The sequence below is a fragment of the Cyprinodon tularosa genome, unplaced genomic scaffold (assembly GCF_016077235.1).
Source record: "Cyprinodon tularosa strain WSP-4 unplaced genomic scaffold, ASM1607723v1 ctg779, whole genome shotgun sequence".
In the NCBI taxonomy this organism is placed as follows: domain Eukaryota; kingdom Metazoa; phylum Chordata; class Actinopteri; order Cyprinodontiformes; family Cyprinodontidae; genus Cyprinodon; species Cyprinodon tularosa.
Genome location: NW_024039539.1, coordinates 281290 through 300119, shown reverse-complemented (window position 1 = coordinate 300119; position 18830 = coordinate 281290). Strand labels below are relative to the sequence as shown.

General features: G+C 37.5%; 2 protein-coding genes across 7 annotated transcripts; one reads left to right on the top strand and one right to left on the bottom strand.

Moving 5' to 3' along the window:
• Positions 1 to 748: 748 nt before the first annotated feature.
• On the bottom strand, positions 749 to 7292 carry LOC119773687 (torsin-1A-interacting protein 2-like). Of its 5 annotated transcripts, none has more exons than XM_038270800.1 (10): positions 7144 to 7292; positions 6468 to 6564; positions 6143 to 6280; positions 4710 to 4850; positions 4092 to 4154; positions 3800 to 3919; positions 3505 to 3645; positions 2030 to 2149; positions 1767 to 1880; positions 749 to 1644 (listed from the first exon to the last, which is right to left on the bottom strand). In XM_038270800.1, the coding sequence occupies exons 2-10, from the start codon at positions 6535 to 6537 to the stop codon at positions 881 to 883; spliced, it is 1671 nt and encodes a 556-aa protein (XP_038126728.1). In that variant the 5' UTR covers positions 6538 to 6564; positions 7144 to 7292; the 3' UTR covers positions 749 to 880. The 5 variants fall into 5 exon arrangements, with proteins under 5 accessions (XP_038126728.1, XP_038126731.1, XP_038126729.1 ...); XM_038270803.1 differs by having other exon boundaries at positions 3505 to 3636; XM_038270801.1 differs by having other exon boundaries at positions 4092 to 4148.
• A 17-nt stretch (positions 7293 to 7309) lies between these two features.
• Positions 7310 to 14289, top strand: LOC119773688 (torsin-1A-interacting protein 2-like). Of its 2 annotated transcripts, none has more exons than XM_038270807.1 (8): positions 7310 to 7521; positions 8840 to 8959; positions 9059 to 9232; positions 10175 to 10279; positions 11982 to 12110; positions 12201 to 12338; positions 12421 to 12474; positions 12560 to 14289. In XM_038270807.1, the coding sequence occupies exons 1-8, from the start codon at positions 7452 to 7454 to the stop codon at positions 13336 to 13338; spliced, it is 1569 nt and encodes a 522-aa protein (XP_038126735.1). In that variant the 5' UTR covers positions 7310 to 7451; the 3' UTR covers positions 13339 to 14289. The 2 variants fall into 2 exon arrangements, with proteins under 2 accessions (XP_038126735.1, XP_038126734.1); XM_038270806.1 differs by having other exon boundaries at positions 7311 to 7521; positions 11979 to 12110.
• Positions 14290 to 18830: the final 4541 nt, after the last annotated feature.

Below are 18830 nucleotides of genomic sequence, written 5' to 3'. Positions count from 1 at the left end.
CATTGCACTTGGTGATGTATGGCTTGGATGCAGCTGCTCGACCATGGAAACCCATTCCATGAAGCTCTCTGCGCACTGTTCTATAGCTAATCTGAAGGCCACATGAAGTTTGGAGGTCTGTAGTGATTGACTCTGCAGAAAGTTGGCGACCTCTTCGCACTATGCGCGTCAGCATCCGCTGACCCCGCTCCGTCAGTTTACGTGGCCTACCACTTCGTGGCTGAGTTGCTGTCGTTCCCAAACACTTCCATTTTCTTATAATACAGCTGACAGTTGACTGTGGAATATTTAGGAGCGAGGAAATTTCACGACTGGATTTGTTGCACAGGTGGCATCCTATCACAGTTCCACGCTGGAATTCACTGAGCTCCTGAGAGCGACCCGTTCTTTCACAAATGTTTGTAAAAACAGTCTGCATGCCTAGGTGCTTGAATTTATACACCTGTGGCCATGGAAGTGATTGGAACACCTGATTCCAATAATTTGGATGGGTGAGCAAATACTTTTGGCAATATAGTGTATATACAAAAAGTAAGAGGCTTAATTTAAGGCACATAGTGCCATTCAGCCAACAAACAGTTCTGCAAAGATGAATTGAGTCTTACATCGAGTGTTTTTAAAATCCCACCATTTTAACGCCCAATCTACATTTTCCAATCCACTGATAATTTAATTAAAGAATTAAAATATTAAAGTGCAATAGCCTTTTTGTCACAAACGTCTTCATAAAATGTACAATTCTCACAGATGTCCAACCTCCTAACGACTCTTGACGTTTGACTGGGGGTCAATAAAATCGTTTTAAGAAACATTTGGATCTTTAAAACCAATGTTAAGAGCAGCAGGGTATATTTCTCAGATGTCTGCACTGACTGAGGCTTTAGCATCCTTTATGCTCTATTCTTTCCTCTACCACCACCGGAAGGATGAGGTGAGAGATGCGGCTCCACAGTCCACCATATTTGTTGAGATCCATCCTGTCGAAAGACACTGGCTGGCCATGAGAAAGAAACCTCTTTTTCAGGTAGTCGTCCACCATCTCCTCCACGATGCTCAAACGCATCTCAGCTGGGATCTCTTCTTCCTCGCCCAGCAGCACTGTAAAGATCAGAAGGGTGTTCTTGTAGGCAGCAGTCTCGTGATCACAGTAGCGGTAGAAAATGAGCGTGGAGCCCGGAGGCAGCTCCTCCAGGCGGTGGATCACGGCTACAGGTTTGTCTCCTTCAAAAGCTCCCTGCAGCTTCCTGTCAATGTCCAGTTTGACCTGGTCGCTGTCTTGGCTGGCTGTACTGGCCCCGTCAATGTGGAGGACGGAGGCGTTGAGGGCGGCGGAAAAGGCAGAGGCCACGTCCTGAGCCAGGCAGCGCATGGTGTTCTCAGCTCTAAAACCTGACGTCAGGATCAGGCTAACCGGCTCTGTGGGCTGGCTGGTCTGGAGGTGCCTCTTCAGGTGGATCACACTCCTGCTCCACAGCTCGGCTCGCTGATTAGGAAACCTCGTCTTTACTTTCTCCATCTGCTTAAGGAAGATGTCCACTTTTGGCAAATCCTTCTTCTGAATTGTGGGTTTAGGTTGGAGGAGATGCTGTACCAAGATGGCAACAAGAGAAACTAGAGCCACCGACATCAATAATTTCAAACCTCCTGTGAAAAGAAGGTTGGAATTATCTAAAAATGTATTTTATAAGACTGTTATTTTTTTTAAAACGTATATAACAAAACAAGTTATCAAAATACACTGGCTATAGGATACCATCATTGTTTACCTCCAATGGTTCCAGTGTCAGCTGAAGGTTCAGCCTGTGTAATGGGACCAATGGTTTCTATATCTGCATTTCGTCCTGGTTCCTCCTGAGACATGTGTGAGGTTCTTCTACCATCTGACCAGACAATAGAAGTAGAGTGATGAATAAAAACAGAGACAACACATTTTTAAACAGTCTGTTTTTATAGAGAGCTTTATAGAAATAGAGTACTGTGAGAAATATGGACATATTGTAACAATTGGAGTGAAGTAACAGACGATTACCAGTTGATTCCTCCTCCTTTAATAAGTCTCCTGTGGAATTGTCCTGACTTTCATCAATAACTGATTGACAGGAGTTCTTGTCCATAGTCAGTAAGCTATCACCTTTAGCTAAATCTACATCTGCAAAACAAAAAATAACAACAAAGGTTATATTTTAGAGCAGCAATTATATCAAAATTGTAAAAAAAATCTGTAAACATTTTGCATTTAAGATACAAAAAAATAAAATTTCTCTGTCAATATATTCTATCCAGAACTTCTCAAGACGAAACATTTTAGTTTCACCTGGTTTAATTTAGTAAAAAAAAAAAAAAAAACTCCTTTAAGGAACCTTTGGTTGTCCGATTATTATTCGAAATAATAATCTACAGCTTAATGGATTTACAAAATAAATAATCGTTAGATGCAGCCCTAAGCCAAGAGGCATCAATTAATTTTGTGAAGCTTTTGATCAAAGTCTACTGATGCTGCAAAGCTAAAAATAAAAGAATAAATCAATGCTGCAAAATAATTTCTAAATCAAATCCGCAGCAAGTGAAGCAAGAGACAATTACCAGTAGATTCCTCCTGCTTTAATGAGTCTCTTTTGTTTTACATCATAACTTCTTTACTGTCAGATTTGAGATCTAAAATAATGATTTTATAGTAAAACATTGTGCTCAAGTAAATGTAAAGACTCCAATCCAAGTGAAATAGTTGCTTTCTGCATCATTTGAGAACACAGATCATAAATATACTGCATCCAGGGCTAAAAAATATTAATCGGATTAATCAATTATTGAAATAATCGTCAACTATTTTAGTAATTGATTGATTGTTAAATGGAGTATAGAGACTCTAAAAAATGCTTTAAGCTGACAGAGAAACCGACTTAGAGCAGCAATTATATCAAAATTGTAAAAAAGATCTGTAAACTTTTGCATTCAAGATAAAAAAAAAGAAAACTTTGTGAATATGTTCTTACAGAACTCAAGAGGAAACATTTTAATTTCACCTGGTTTAATTTAGTAAAAAAAAAAAAAAATCTCCTTTAAGGAACCTTTGGTTGTCTGATTATTAATCGAAATAATAATCTACAGACTAATCGATTTGCAAAATAATCGTTACATGCAGCCCTAACTGCGACTTTTACTTTCTGCTGCCAAGAGGCATCAATCAATTTTGTGAAGCTTTTGATCAAAGTCTACTGATGTTGCAAAGCTAAAAATAAAAGAATAAATCAATGCTGCAAAATAATTTCTAAATCAAATCCAGAGCATCAATGAAGGACAAACTTTCAAATGCAGTTTCTGACTTTGTAAAGGCTTTTAAAGGACAAATATTAGAATCTCTGAATCTAGACTTAAGGCCTTCCAGGAACTGTTACGCTCGAACATAAAGGACTCAAAAGCTTGTTAATAAAAAAAACAAAAAAACAAAACAAAACAAGTAATATTTAAAATTAAAGCAAAATCATTAAACAATCAGAAGACTACCTCCAAGGGCTCCAGTGTCTTGTGCAGGATCAGCCTGTGTTGCTGCAGAACAAATGGTTTTTACATCCTTTTTTATCAGCTCGTTCTCTTCTTCTTTTTCTTCTTTTGAAGGGTCCTCCTGAGACTTTAAACCTGAGCAGACTATAGATAGAAGAGTTTAATATTAACAGAGATAATATACATTTTCATACAAACATTTTTAAACACTAGGTTTTTATAGAGAGATTATTAGAAAATGGAGTACTGAGAAATATGGACATATGGTAACACTTAGAGTGAAGCAAGAGACAATTACCAGTAGAAACCTCCTGCTTTAATGAGTCTCCTGTGGAATTGTCCTGCCTTTCCTCAATAGCTTGTTGACAGGAGTTCTTGTCCATAGTCAGTAAGCTATCACCTTTAGCTAAATCTTCATCTGCAAAACAAAAAATAACAACAAGGGTTATATTTTGACCACTTGTTTAAATTTATAAGGACAAAGAAAGTTAATCTTTTCTTTCTTTATTAATTTTTTATAAAAAAAAAAAATCCTCTTTTCTGATCCAAATCTGATCAAAGGCATTTAGGTTGAATTTCCTGACACCCACCTCCTGGTGTCTCCTCATTATCTAAGGTCTTTGGACTCTCCCCGTCTGCAGGTGTGGCTGTTACTGTCCAAAACAAAATTAAGCACATTTCTTTTTTTACAAGTGAAAAAAATTTAGGCATATGTTTAGTGCATACCAAAGAACTTAGATTTCTTAAATACTCTTAAATCTCCATCTGGACTACAATCAAGTGGAACTTGTTTTTGCATAATAACTTCTTTACTGTCAGATTTGAGATATAAAATAATGATTTCATAGTAAAATATTGTGCTCTAGTAAATGTAAAGACTCCAATCCAAGTGAAATAATTGTTTTCTGCATTATTTGAGAACACAGATCATAAGTATACTGCATCCAGGGCTAAAAAATATTAATCAGATTAATCAATTATTGTAATAAACGTCAACTATTTTAGTAATTTATTGATTGTTAAATGGAGTATAGAGACTCTAAAAAAATGCTTGAATGAATCTAGACTTAAGGCCTCCCAGGAACTTTTACGCTGAAACAAAAAGGACTCAAAGCTTGTCAATAAAAAAAACAAAAAAAACAAATAGAAGCAGAGACAGTTTGATCTTTCTAACTGTAAAAATACATTAAAAGGATTCTATATCATACTTTTACTGGGATATTTGTCAGGCATTTTATCCTCTGGCTTCTCAGTCTCTGGTGCCTCTCCTCTGAAATCGCCTTGTTTGTCATCGGCTTCATCATTATTGTGGACGTCTGTTTTCAGTGAACCTTCTGCTGGTTTTGACTCTGCAACAACAGAAAACAAAGCAAGTTGTACGATCCATCTAAGTCATATTCTGAGCAGACTAATTAGATTAATATTTGTCAGATCAAATAATTCAGGTTTTGTTTTTCCTTCCACGTGTAAACATGTTAATGCATTTTCACTCCTTCTCTTCTGCTTGGGTCGGGCCTTCAGAGGCCCATTTCACAAAGCAGGTTCAGTGAAGACTGTTTTCTAAACCTGAAATCAGGGAAACCGACGTTTCACATAGAGAGTCTACTCAATCTCTGTCTCTGTTACCGTAGTGACATTCTCCCCAGAACTAACCTGGTTGGGAGCAAGTTTTCATCAATACACTAAAAGTGTCCTTTGTCTCCACTCTCCTTAAAGCCAATCATGCTGTTTTATTTCCTAAATTAGGAGTATTGTGCGACCAATAAAAAGGAAACCATTCACTACATTCACTAAGTCCATTAGAAATATTAGATGTTAGCAACACCATAATAGCACGAGGATCCAATTGAAGAAGGAGCGGCATTAATTTATAGAGAATTAAATATTTACAGGGAGAGGGTTCTTAGACTGCGTACCTTTCATATTCAGAATGTTATTTTGACCATGAGTGAAACCGTTTCTTCTCACAATCCATCACATACCTCCAGAACCTTAGCCGTTATCACATTTGCAGCAGTACACAGACTTCTTTAACAGGTATTTAGCTGAACTTGATATCAGTGAGAGCACACTGATGTGTGATAACAGCATTATGGAAAACAACTGTACAGTGAAACAGACACTTAGTATTTACTGTGTACTGGAGAACAGAACAGATTGTTTTTAATCTTTATTATAACAGGTTGTGACAGCACGTTAATTGAACTTGACAAATATTTTAAGACCCTCTAGTGAAAGGCTGGTAATGGGTACTTTAAATGATTCTAAAACCAGAATGTATATGTCCTATAAAGCAGTGGCTCCAAGACTGTGGTTTGTTCTGCCTTCCTATTTGTAGCATCTTAAATCTGTCCAGCTACTAAAGAGCAATTAATTTAGATTACCTTTTATCTAGCTTCATTTTGTATGAGGTTTTTATCTGTCTTATTTCATGTGTGGTCTTTATTGTAAAGCACTCTTTGGATTCTATCCTATGATCCTCAATTTCTTCGTTAGACTGTTTTGGCAATAGGGTTTCTTTAAAAGCGGAGGAAATGGATAAGGGTGAAAAAAATGCTCAACAAAAAAGGAGAGAGAGGTTTTCTACTTCAAACCAGAAACTTAAAAAAAATTAATTAAGTTTTAAATGTATAAAACCCACCTTCCTCTTTATTACTGTTTGTGCCGTCGGTGGCTGCAGACCCTTCATTCATTCCAACTTTAATGTCATTTACAACTTCCTCTCTTTCGCTTCCTAACGTTTGTGAAGTCGATGGGTTTTGTTCCGTGACATCTTCTCCTAAATGAAACAGTTGCCCATTAAAAAAAACACAAACTGTACAATTTATAAAAGCTATTGGATCCACATATAAGTTAAGTGAGACTCATTAATATGTTTTCCAGGTGAAGAAGGTGAATATTTACAGCATAAATCAGAGATCTAAACTTAATAACTTAGAAATACATTAAATCAGTTCAGATCATACCTGTGGGTTTAACAGAGGTTTCTGCATTGCCATCTGGCTGCTGACAGTCTGCTTTCTGTTCTCCTTCCATGTTTTTTGGACAGCACCTCTTCACTCACTGCGGGATATATGAACAAATATAACAGGAGAAGATTATTGTGGTTTTGAACAGTTGGTCATTAAAGGGTTAAAGTTCACAATGACGTTTTAAAACGTGACATCTGTCAAGCTTCAGCTTGCAATAACGAAGTATTAACGAAACTGTGAAAATATACAGCATTTGACAAATGTGCTCATTTATAGCGATTAAGAAAATTTTTAGTGCGAAACATAATTAAAGTATTTTTGTTTAAGCTGTTCGGGTTTGTTACAACATGATACATGGTAGCTAATTCTCGGCCAGCTAGGTGAACTGCTAAGAAACTGCGAATAAAAGTGCAGTTATTAACTTCAATCGTGGGGTTTTATACAAAGCACACATCCGATAAAACGCTGTAGGCAAATGTTGCCAGCTAGAATCTAAGAAAATGTTAAATTAGAGAAAAATAATTTGACCCAGGTAGCTTGAGTTAAGATTAGCTAATGTTAGCCAAGCTAGTTGATTTCGTCAGTTATCAGAAAGCCTTAACGTAGCAGAAAATCCATTATCTTATTAAAATATATATATTCATGGTAAATATATACTATCCACGATTACCAGCTTATGGAAAATAGCCGACCGATATCATGTCTATTAATCTTGTAGCTTCTTTCTCTTTTAATAAGTTTCACTCGCAACTGTTTAGTTCCAGAGCGGAACCAACAACATAATCCTTGTTTCCAGTCCGGAAGAGAAATACTATAGAATTCAACGGGTCCAGAGTCCTGACTTAAAACGTTTCCCCAGTAACCAAAAGGGGAAGTTTGTGCACTGCTGCCGCGTTCTTTCTGCGTCAGGATGTTTTGCTTTTGTGTTTAAACTTTTATTTTAATTTTCGGCGACACTCGTTCTATTTTAGATCGGCAATGGATTCAGACAAAGCTAAAAACAAGGCATCGGGCACGTTAAGGCGGTCGGGAAGGCATACGATGAAAGGTGAGCAAAGTGACAGTGATGCTCATTAGCTAGCTTAGCTGTTTAACTCTAATGCTGTTGAAAGTTATATAAAATGTGTTAGAATTACTTTAACCCCACGTTATCTACTCGATAATAAATAGTTCTATGTTAAATAGTTTGAATGTGTATTTTTATTGATTTGTTTTAAGTTCATTTTCGGTTTTGTTTTCCAGCAGTAATCATCTATGAATAGGTGAAATTATAGGAAGCTAATTGTTTTCGTCAGTGTAATTTTTATTATCATTACCATACTAATTCAATCTAATACTAGCAAAATAACGATATTAGTAACTTAAATGACACTGATACTGAATAACTATAATGCTATGAATAGCAAAAACACTCAATATAAAACAATATATCTATAATGTAAATAGTGATTCATCCAACACTTTCTTTGTAAATTTTTCCGTGTTTATTTAGTGCAGCATGAATAAAAAAATTGTTATTCTAATTTCCTCCTGGGACATACCTTATTTGATAGTTGGACAATTATCCATATATTCTCTCAAAGAAAGGTATCTCAGAATTAATTTATTAAAAGAAAAATAATAGTTATATTATAGTAATATTTTTTTTGCTTATAATATTTGAAGATAGTTGTTTTGTTTTGTTTTTTTAAATAGGCGAACAAGCCTTTGTTTACATAACACAGAGGAAGATCTACTGTTACATCCATAACAGGAATATAAATTAACCACAATCTACTTTCATCTGCATTTCATTTTCTCTGGTTTTTAAGATGTGACCAAATCTGTTTTTGTGCTCTGCTGTAAACACTTTGCAGATTTTCCATTGAAACAGTAAAGTTGAGCCAACTATACAAGTATGTAAATTATCTAGTTGGTGGGGGGGACTTGGAGTATTCTTGTGTATTTGTTATTTAATGCAGTATCAAAACTAATCCCAAAATCCAAACTTATGTCGCTTTTTGAGTCCTACAGACCCTGTCTATGGTTGCAGATACTAAAGATTGACCCGTGATGAAAAAGAGGACATGAGGCCTAGTCTGGTCAACAGCCTTACATCATAGGGAAATCAATTTAGGGAACTTTACACTTCTAAGAATTACTATAAAGATCACTGTTCCCTCTAGTATTGATATTCATGTTGTCTGGGATTTTTATTCTATTACTTTACATTAATATTACCTTTAATCATAAATTAAAAGAGTAATGCGTTAAAGTATTATAATATAGTACTGGAAAATTGGATCCTAGATACAATACAGGTCACCATAGGCAAGGCCATGTTTGTACCTTGTAACCTAAAAGAGGTGCCTTTTTTTCCTTTACAGTACTAAGTGTTGAACCAACCCCTAGAGGTCCTCTAAAACGGACCAGAAAAACAATGGAACGTCAACCTCCATCTGCAGCTAAAGGTGCTAAAGGTTTGGAGAATGGCTTGGATGATGAAGGTAGGATGCTCTTAAGTTAATATTCTTTCCTCAAGTTTAGAAACAACACACACTGTGTATTACAATGCTTAAGCAGGTCTTTACTTTTTTGGGCAACAGAGTCTCCGACAAAGAAGCAGCGCTGGAACTCTAAGGAAGGAGATGGTGACAAACGTAATGATGACAACATGGAGTTTCAGGAACCAGTCAATGAAGAGGAGGACGACCAAGACCTGGAAATGGATACAGCCGAGGATCCGTCAAAAGAAAGCAGTCAACCAAAAATATTTAAAGGTAGCGGCTGCAAATATGTAAAAACATTTCATTTGTTGCATAAAACACCATCCCATCAGTGAATTTTAAATATTTCAGTTGCAAAACCTTGCAAAAAGGAAAGGTTAAAGAGACAATTTGGTTTTTTAAATCAAAATTATAAAAAAAAAATGTTAAATATAATACATCTATAGAATGTTTAGTCTGGAGTAAAATTGTATTATAAATTTTACAAAAAAATAATATTAAAATATTTTTTAATAAATTGTGTCCAAAAAAAACAAACAACAACTTACATTTGATTGCAGTTCCAAAGTTGATAATGAGGAGTAGGTTAAGGTCACAGAACTCAGGTGTCATCAGATCCTAATAGTTCCATAATAAAGATTAAAAATGGATACTTATCGCCGTTAAATTTCTTAGATTCATGCCAAAAAAAGGAAGCAAAATGAAGATGAACAGCAGCTATGGTTTAATCATTGATGCTAGTTTAAGGAAGAAAATGGACTCAGAAGCCATTCAGAGGTTCCTGCTTTTATTCTGGACAGGAGAGTTAAATGTTAGCATTAGCAGACTTAGCAAATGGATGGCAAACAGCAGGCAACGAGAGCGGGCGAGTGCCACTTACCACTCGTGAGGAGTTAAACTTGTAGCTATCACCTTTAAGATTGTTTTAATCTTACCTTGACAGATCAAAACACTGAAATAAATCCTTCAAGCTATTTAGATTTTGATTATTATTATTATTTTTTCATTTTGATCCACCGGTGAAATACCAACAGTTTTCCATTCTGTTTGTGTGGTTTTCTTTGGTCAAGCTGCTGCTCCATACAACAAAGTTAGAATATAAGCTATAGATGTACTGAGAATGTTCATATTTACCACAGATTGCTTTTAAGCTCCTCCGAGTATGTCATTAGTTATGTAAATCAATATTTCTGTTTTTTTCTCTGTGCAAAACAGACAGCTTGGGAGATGTGAATCTTTCGCCTCGTGTTGTCCTCATCAATTCCTTCCAGAGAAGAGAGCCTCCATATGAGGAGTCACAAGGAAAGAAATCCAAAAAAGGTTAGAAGATTTTTGTAATTTCATTCTCTGTAAAAGAAAGTAGGATGAAACTGGTTCATAATTTTGTGTACAGTGCATCGAGGAGGTATTCACAGAGCCACACTTTCTCCACCTTTTTGCTATGATGCAGCCTTATTTGAAATGGTATTATATAATCTCTTCTCTCAAAAATTCCTCACACAGTACCCTGTTATTCCATTGTGAAATAATTTTTTTTTTTTTTTTTTTTTTTTTTTAGATTGTTTCAAATCTTTTAAAAATGTAAAACTAAGCATTAAATTTACGTTTATTCTCAGCCAAGGAAGCTCTGAGTTGAGCTGATGTACATAGTTGGAGCTCAACTTTTGATCTGACCTTGGATTGAGATATCGAGCGCTGACAGCAGAATCTCTATTTGAAATCCTAAATAATATTTCTTTCATTAAATTGTTTTATATCAAAATCAACAGATTCTACCACTTAAATCACTTACCCATTTTCTTTCAATGCCACCAGTTTCCTTAAAGATCTGATACTGATTAACAAACAGTCTGGTATTAGCAATACCGGTATGTTTTTTTTTTTTTTTTTTTTTACAAATACACCTTATGTGTTTGTTTAAGGTCTAGAGGAGGATTCCCAGGAATTTTTGAAAAGACCTGCCCTCTCCACTTCAAAGGAAAAATGCACATGCACAACTCTGTACCCAAACCCGTGCAAGAGCATGGATGAGCCTATTTCTCCTTGTGCACACTCTGTTTAAAGTTGCTGTTTGCATCACTCATACAGGCTTACTTTCCAAAAGAAGATTTGCAGTTTTTCCACTATGTCATACTCACCTAACCTGACTCCGCCAGATGGATTTGCTCCGCATATCCATCTGGAAACCTTCCGTTGAAGTAATTTTGCGAAGGGGCAAAAATACTGGTTAGCTGATTGGCCTATGTTGGTGATAGAAGGGCCAAATAAACCAATCAGATCAACGAAGCATATGACGTACTAACAGAGCGACGACGAAAACACAACCACAAGCCAGGCTACTCTTGCTGAAACCAGTCGGGAGAAGAGAAAAAACATCTTTTTTCTCTGAGAAAAGCCTCCAGAGCAGTGTTTTGCTCTTCTTTCAGTGAAGAAATATTCTGTTATTCCGATAAAACTTGCTCAATAGCCACGCTAACGCTAGTTTCATCGGCTGAAGCCGCCATGTTCTTTAGACTGAACTGTCGTGCTTCTCGTCACACCTCAACCCGCCTCAAAGCCAACGCTGATTGGACGTTCGTTTGGTGAACGGCTCCAAATTTTCTTTAACGGAGAGTCTCCAGACTGATTTGCGAGTGAAACCTTGAAAGCTCGCGAGATCAGGATGGTCTCACAAGGCTAATACTCACTACCGGTAAGTGAAAACGGGGACGAGCACATAGGACGGCCTTAAGTAAACATAGCACCAGAATGATTGACAATTAGGAGGACCACTTATTTAGATGATCCACCCCAACACTATACCTTTAAATGTAAAAAATAATGTAACTACTCAATAACAGTGCTTTTTAAACTCGATCCTCAGGACCTACTGCCCTCCAGAGAGGTAGTAAATAGACCGCAAGTATGCTTTATTGAGAAACATGTTTGGGCTGTTTATTCTTCCACATATACTGTTTATCTGGTTAATATGATACTTGGGGATAAAAAAAATCCTGTTGGTGTTTGCTTTCATTTAAAGTAGAAGTAAAAGCACCTCCATCAACCAAAGAGGCTCTGTCACTGATCAGACAATCAGAGAAGAGACCTGACAACCTGAAGTCCAGCATGGATGAGTATAAGAGAAAAATGGAGGCTAAAGCAAGGAGTGCAGGTATGACAGTTTTTTCTATAGGTCAGTTTAAGACAACAAAGTCTCTATAAGTACATGTTAATGTGTTTTTTTTTTGTGTGAAAAACAAAGCCTCGTCATCTTTGGACGTACGAAGAACTGTACAAATGCCCCAAAATGCTTATCAAGCCTCAGAGAAAATGCGCACAGGAAGACCTTTTGTAAACAACATTGCAGCACAAAAAGAAGCCAATCATCTGAAAAAAACAGGTATCTTATCTTAAATAAAAAAAGAGGATTATCTCATGACAGGACAATGTTTTTCAGACTGACACCAAATGTTTCTACTTAGATGCAACAAAGAAAAGTGCAGAGACCAAGAAAAGTTCTGGAAAGTCCTGTAGAGGTAACAACTTATTAACATTTTCCCTGTGCTTGTATTTCTTACCAATTTGCTTCTGTTAATTAAAAACATGCTCCTGTGTTTGCAGGTTTTGGTTGGTACTTATGGCGCTTGGTTTTCGTGGTGCTGCTCAGCTCCGTCGCCCTGCTGGTTTACAGGTTTCTCCCTGTGCTCCAAAGTAAAATAGCTGGAGGAAGAGGGCAGCGATCCAGAGAAGTGATGCCAGGTGAGTTTTCCCACCGCCTGACACTTCTCCAGTCGCAGTTTCCAAGTCAGCGCGCTGAGCTGTGGAAGAGAACCAAGATCCATTTGGAGAAGCACCTTGGAACAGCGGACCCAACAGAGCCAGTAAGTCTGGTCCTTGCTGCAGGCCGCAAAGCAGAGGGGACTCTGAGGTCACTGGCTCAGGACCTGGCCTCTACCTACTCGTTCGCCCTCAATGGTTCAGTGCTCTTCATTGACGGGGCGAGTAAAGCTGGCCAGGGAGGCGATGAGGTAAAGCTGGACATCGACAACCAGCTGAAGGCAGCTTTTGAGGGAGATAAACCAGCGGCGATCATTCATCGCTTTGAGGAGCTGCCTCCAGGCTCCACCCTCATTTTATACCGTTACTGTGACCACGAAACGGCTGCCTACAAGCAGGTGTTCATATTGCTTACAGTGCTGCTTCCTCAAGATGAGATCAGCAGCGACCTGAGCCTGAAGGATGTAGAGGAGACAGTCCTGAACTATGTTCAGACCAAGCTGGTGGGCTCCACAAGCGACGCCAGCTTCAATGAAATGGACAACAACAAGTTTGGAGGTCTGTGGAGCCGAATCTCCCATGTGGTTCTGCCTGTGGTCTCAGAGGAGGTGAAGCAGGACTAATGTCCGGGAGGTCTTTTAGGGGTGCAGTGTTGTGGCGACTCGGACCAGGTGAGATGTCTGTCTTCTGAGACATGTTTCACACAGACTTCATTGAACATGTTTGAAGGAAGGATTATTATCTCTGACACAGATGAAAACCTGCTGATATTGCAGTTTTGTAAGGTTTTTTATTTGAGTGTCTTTAATAAAAGCATCAGTCGACATGGAAACAATGTTGACATGTACAGAATCATTTCTGGTCAGGTTTACCCTCAACCACAGTTTTTTTTTCTTGCCATTCCTCTGCCGCACTTTCCCTTCGGCGTAGATGACATTCAGTTCATCCTTGAAACTAAAAGGTTTTTTAACTTTTGGTTGATCTGTTTTTTTTTTTTTAAACCAAAGTCTCGGGGATGAGCTGACAGGTATCTACAGAAAGCACTTGGTTTGATACTCATGTACTTAACATCTTTTTTGTGGACGCTCCTCTTATCCAGTATACTGGTTTTTACTGAAACTTAATATTTGTTTTTTTTCTGTGTTCTTTAATCTTTGTGGACGTGCTTCTAAGATTTTCCTATTTTTACAGTTGTGTATATACCGTATGCTGGATATTAAAAGGATTAAAACTTTTCAGCTGTAAAGAATCCTGCTTAAATGATGTAAATGATACAAGGAAAAAAAGGTCTGCAGGTTTATAGGACAGGATTTAATTGTATAAATATTTTTTATCAAATATTTCAGACCCAAAACGTGCCTTAACCACACCAGAACTACTTGATAACCACCACTTTCATCATTGGTCAGATACCATACCAGGATAACAACTATCAAATTTCTCAGAAATGTGTTTGAACAATACCCTGTGTTTGATAAAAGATTGTAATTGTAACCCTGCTGTGTTATTTTTCAAAATTAAATGTTTCTGTTGCAATGTTTAGATACTTCCAATAAAGATTATTTTGATATTGAGTGAGCTGTTTACTCTTTAAAGCCGCATTTCTGTACATTAGAAGGAAATCAGGAGGATAAGTTGGAAAAAAGAATCTCTGATCGCAGTGTCCAGCACTGAGAACGCGGCGCCCAGCAGGAGGAATGAATCTGAGCTGAAGCTGCTTTCATCTACTGCTGTTTTCCAGTACAACTGAGCATGAACTGCAGGTTCATCAATGTGATACTGGTGTATGGATTCTTTACATATCTCAAATATCGGGATTTCCTCCACTATTATTACTGTTATTTTTGTAAAGAAATCACACTCTAGATAAATTTACCCACTATCAGCTAACCTTTAGTGTTTCTCAACACTAAAAGGTTTTTTTGATGCCACAAATCATGGGAGATCTACAGGTGCTGGTCATAAAATTAGAATATCATGAAAAAGTAGATTGATTTCAGTAATTCCATTTAAAAAGTGAAACTTGTATATTATATTCATACATTACATACAAACTCATATATTTCAGATGTTTATTTTGTTTAATTTTGATGATTACAAATGACAACAAATGAAAATCTCAAATTCATCATATCAGAAAATTAGAATATTACTGAAGACCAATAAAAACAAAGGATTTATAGAAATGTTGGCCAACTGAAAAGTATGAACATGAAAAGTATGAGCATGTACAGCACTCAGTATTTAGTTGGGCCTCCTTTGGCCTGTATTACTGCAGCAATGCGGCGTGGCATGGAGTCGATCAGTCTGTGGCACTGCTCAGGTGTTATGATAGCCCAGGTTGCTCTAATAGTGGCTTTTAGCTCTTCTGAATTGTTGGGTCTGGTGTATTGCATCTTCTTCTTCACAATACCCCATAGATTTTCTATGGGGTTAAGGTCAGGAGAGTTTGCTGGCCAATTAAGAACAGGGATACCATGGTCCTTCAACCAGGTACTGGTAGCTTTGGCACTGTGTGCAGGTGCCAAGTCCTGTTGGAAAATGAAATCTGCATCTCCAAAAAGTTGGTCAGCTGCAGGAAGCATGAAGTGCTCTAAAACTTCCTGGTATGTGGCTGCGTTGACCCTGGACCTCAGAAAACACAATGGACCAACACCAGCAGATGACATGGCACCCCAAACCATCACTGACTGTGGAAACTTTACACTGGACTTCAAGCAACGTGGATGAAGTGCCTCTCTTCTTTTCCTCCAGACTCTGGGACCTTGATTTCCAAAGGAAATGCAAAATTTACTTTCATCAGAGAACATGACTTTGGACCACTCACCAGCAGTGCAGTCCTGTTTCTCTTTAGACGCTTCTGACGCTGTCTGTGGTTCAAGAGTGGCTTGACACAAGGAATGCGACAGCAGAAACCCATGTCTTTCATACGTCTGTGTGTGGTGGTTCTTGAAGCACTCACTCCAGCTGCAGTCCACTCTTTGTGAATCTCCCCCACATTTTTGAAGGGGTTTTGTTTCACAATCCTCTCCAGGGTGCGGTTATCTCTCTTGCTTGTACACTTTTTTCGACCACATCTTTTCCTTCCCTTCGCCTCTCTATTAATGTGCTTGGACACTGAGCTCTGTGAACAGCCAGCCTCTTTAGCGATGACCTTTTGTGTCTTGCCCTCCTTGTGCAAGGTGTCGATGGTCGTCTTTTGGACAACTGTCAAGTCAGCAGTCTTCCCCATGATTGTGTAGCCTATAGAACTAGACTGAAAGACCATTTAAAGGCTTTTGCAGGTGGTTTGAGTTAATTAGCTGATTAGAGTGTGGCACCAGGGGCCATCAATTTTGAACCTTTTCACAATATTCTAATTTTCTGATATGATGAATTTGAGATTTTCATTTGTTGTCATTTGTAATCATCAAAATTAAACAAAATAAACATCTGAAATATATGAGTTTGTATGTAATGTATGAATATAATATACAAGTTTCACTTTTTAAATGGAATTACTGAAATCAATCTACTTTTTCATGATATTCTAATTTTATGACCAGCACCTGTATAGTTAAATCAATATGTAAATGTTGTGTATTAATCTGCACTAATCATAAGATAAAATAAAGTTAATGTTTTATAAGTTTAAAGTTGTTTTCCCAAATACTGTTATAAGAGCAATTCAAGGCCAAAATGAGAAAAACAGAGCAGTGAGAGCCATTCAAGGCCAAAAAGGAGAAAAACAGAGCAGTGAGTGTGCACCTGGTCCAAAAGGAGTGGAATCTGCAGGACAACGCAGGGTTGAGGCCCCTTAGTGATAAGAAAGCACACTCAATAAAAATGAAATATTTGACATCTCAAGGTTGCCCAGCTCAGCAAAATTTGGCCATACAAAAAGAGTTGTTATTTTCAAGGCACACGGAGCGGTAATGGTCCCAGAAAGGGTGATGCTTTGACTAAGACACGAGGGGGGAGCAGTAGGCCAGACTGACATGGCTTGAAGCAAGGGAAAGATGTGTTCTGACATGTTTGTGACTAAACCGTCATAAGTTTCTGATTTGAATGCACCAGATGTTTTCATGGCCTGAGAGATTGCTCTCACAAGAATGAGATGTGTCTATGAATGTCACCGTGTTTTGCAGATAAATATCAATGTGACCTTTACCAAAGACTGAAATATGTTCTGAAGGGGGTTTTCCACCGATAAGAAATGTATAAAAGGGAGCTGTGTTCACCATTTGTTCAGCTTCGGCTCACCGGTGACCAGCTCAGTGTGAATGTGTTGTGTTTAGCAATAAACACACTGGACCCGGACTCAGCTGCCTCTGCCTAAATTTTTTGATCTTTGTTTGAGACTTTTTCTGCTTTTTAAGAACTTTGAATTTTTATAAAACTTAGCTTCAATTTTAAGTCGTCAAGAAGAGAATTATAGACGACATAATTGGCGAGCCAGCTGCAGGAGGAAAGCAAAAAGGGGACGTCGGACGATCTGCAGGCACCAGCTGGAGAGCGTGGAACCCCAAGGGCCCATAATTCACCATTAAAGGTGAGTCAATTCGTTTTAATTTTCTAAATTAGTGGGGAACCGGCCTCCGGCTACTGCTTGTGAGTGTCAGGCGTCACAAAGCTCTCCTAAAAAGAACCTAGTTTTCCAAATTTAATAAAGTAATTTCCAAATTTGATAAGAATTTATATAAGAGTATATAAAGGCAGATTAAGCTGAGGAAGGGTCCAGGTATGTATGAATGTATGTTTTAAGTGTTATTAATGTTTGTGTTAAACTGTTCTGTGTTTAAATTATTTTGTAAATAAGTTAAGCTTAACACGGGTTGTTCTGAGCGGATGATTGGTAAAGGGACAGATTGATACATAGTCTGTGGAAGCCATAAATCCGGAACCAATAGTGTACGCGTGTTACGTGAGGGTATCAGTGACTAAGGTAGTCAGGGTGCTCCACGAGACGGCTTAAGTAGTATTAAGGTATTGGAATATGTGCCACTGTAGGAAACAGTGAGGAAAAGGTATTGAGAGGCTAAGCGATAGCCAGGCTAAGGGATAGCCAGAATATTACCGGTTAAGCGATAATCGGAGAATAGTACCGCTCGACCATCCGGAGGACGTCTATGCATTTCCAGTTATCTGGGTGCAGCCGGGGCAGCAGGGAAAAACGTAGATGCCACTGTAGGAAACAGTGAGGAAGGAAGAAGTGCACTGTAAATATATATATAATCATTTGTCTTGTGTGTCTGTGTTAGTGTGTAGAGTGAAAGAGTTGAGTAACTGAGGGGAAGTAAGGGGTGGGTGATATTAATAAATAAAGATTATAATATAGATAAAGCTTAAAGATATAATAATAAATTAATAGAAGTAATTAGTACAGAATATAGTTAAAAAGAATAACCTGAAAATTAATAAGGATTGGAAAACAAAATTGATAACTGAAAAAACACAAGAGTTATGAGAATGAAATAAATTAACAAAATTCCTAAATAAGATTGGAAGAAATTGGAAGCTTTATAAGATAAAGATATTATAAGTATATATTATTACAAACTATAGTCTACATAAAGTAAAATATATAAAGTATAGAATTAGTGAAAGTGCAAAATAACATTACAAATTTGTTTTATTAAAGATTTTATCTCAAAATTGAAAAGATCTAAATTTAGGAAGTAAATTAACTAGAAAGAAACTAAAAGAAAATAAACACGATCTGTATTGAAGAGAGCAGAACCAGTTAAGATAAAAATTAACTGAGGATTACAAAGACTGGTGAATAAGCACGGACCTGACGGTTGAGTGACTGCTAGTAGCCATGGGAATCAATATGAGCAAACAACAGTCTGACGGGCTGACGCCAGCCAAATTGGTAATATTGACACACCCATCCAATAAACGTAAAATTCAAAAATGCATGACCAAATGGCATAAGATGACATCTGGGAAAAATCGTTGGCCTAAAGAAGGCAGCTTTGATCCTTCATGCTGTGATGAAGTTGAAGAAAGATTGAGAAATAAAGATAAAAAACGGGACCGGATGCTTTTGCATAAAAAACAGAGGCATGCTGAACAGAGAGACATCCTGCAATATTTCAAAGTAGAACACCAAAAGAGCCCAACAGCCCCTGAT

Excerpts from the sequence above, each read along its gene's own strand:
- LOC119773687 (XM_038270800.1), bottom strand. The coding sequence starts at position 6,537 with ATGGAAGGAGAACAGAAAGCAGACTGTCAGCAGCCAGATGGCAATGCA. Across the intron at positions 3,646-3,799 it reads AAAGCAGGAGGTTTCTACTG|TCTGCTCAGGTTTAAAGTCT; the intron begins GTAATTGTCTCT and ends TTCTATCTATAG. Across the intron at positions 1,881-2,029 it reads AAAGGAGGAGGAATCAACTG|ATGGTAGAAGAACCTCACAC; the intron begins GTAATCGTCTGT and ends TTGTCTGGTCAG.
- LOC119773688 (XM_038270806.1), top strand. The coding sequence starts at position 7,452 with ATGGATTCAGACAAAGCTAAAAACAAGGCATCGGGCACGTTAAGGCGG. Across the intron at positions 7,522-8,839 it reads GGGAAGGCATACGATGAAAG|TACTAAGTGTTGAACCAACC; the intron begins GTGAGCAAAGTG and ends TTTCCTTTACAG. Across the intron at positions 12,339-12,420 it reads CAATCATCTGAAAAAAACAG|ATGCAACAAAGAAAAGTGCA; the intron begins GTATCTTATCTT and ends GTTTCTACTTAG.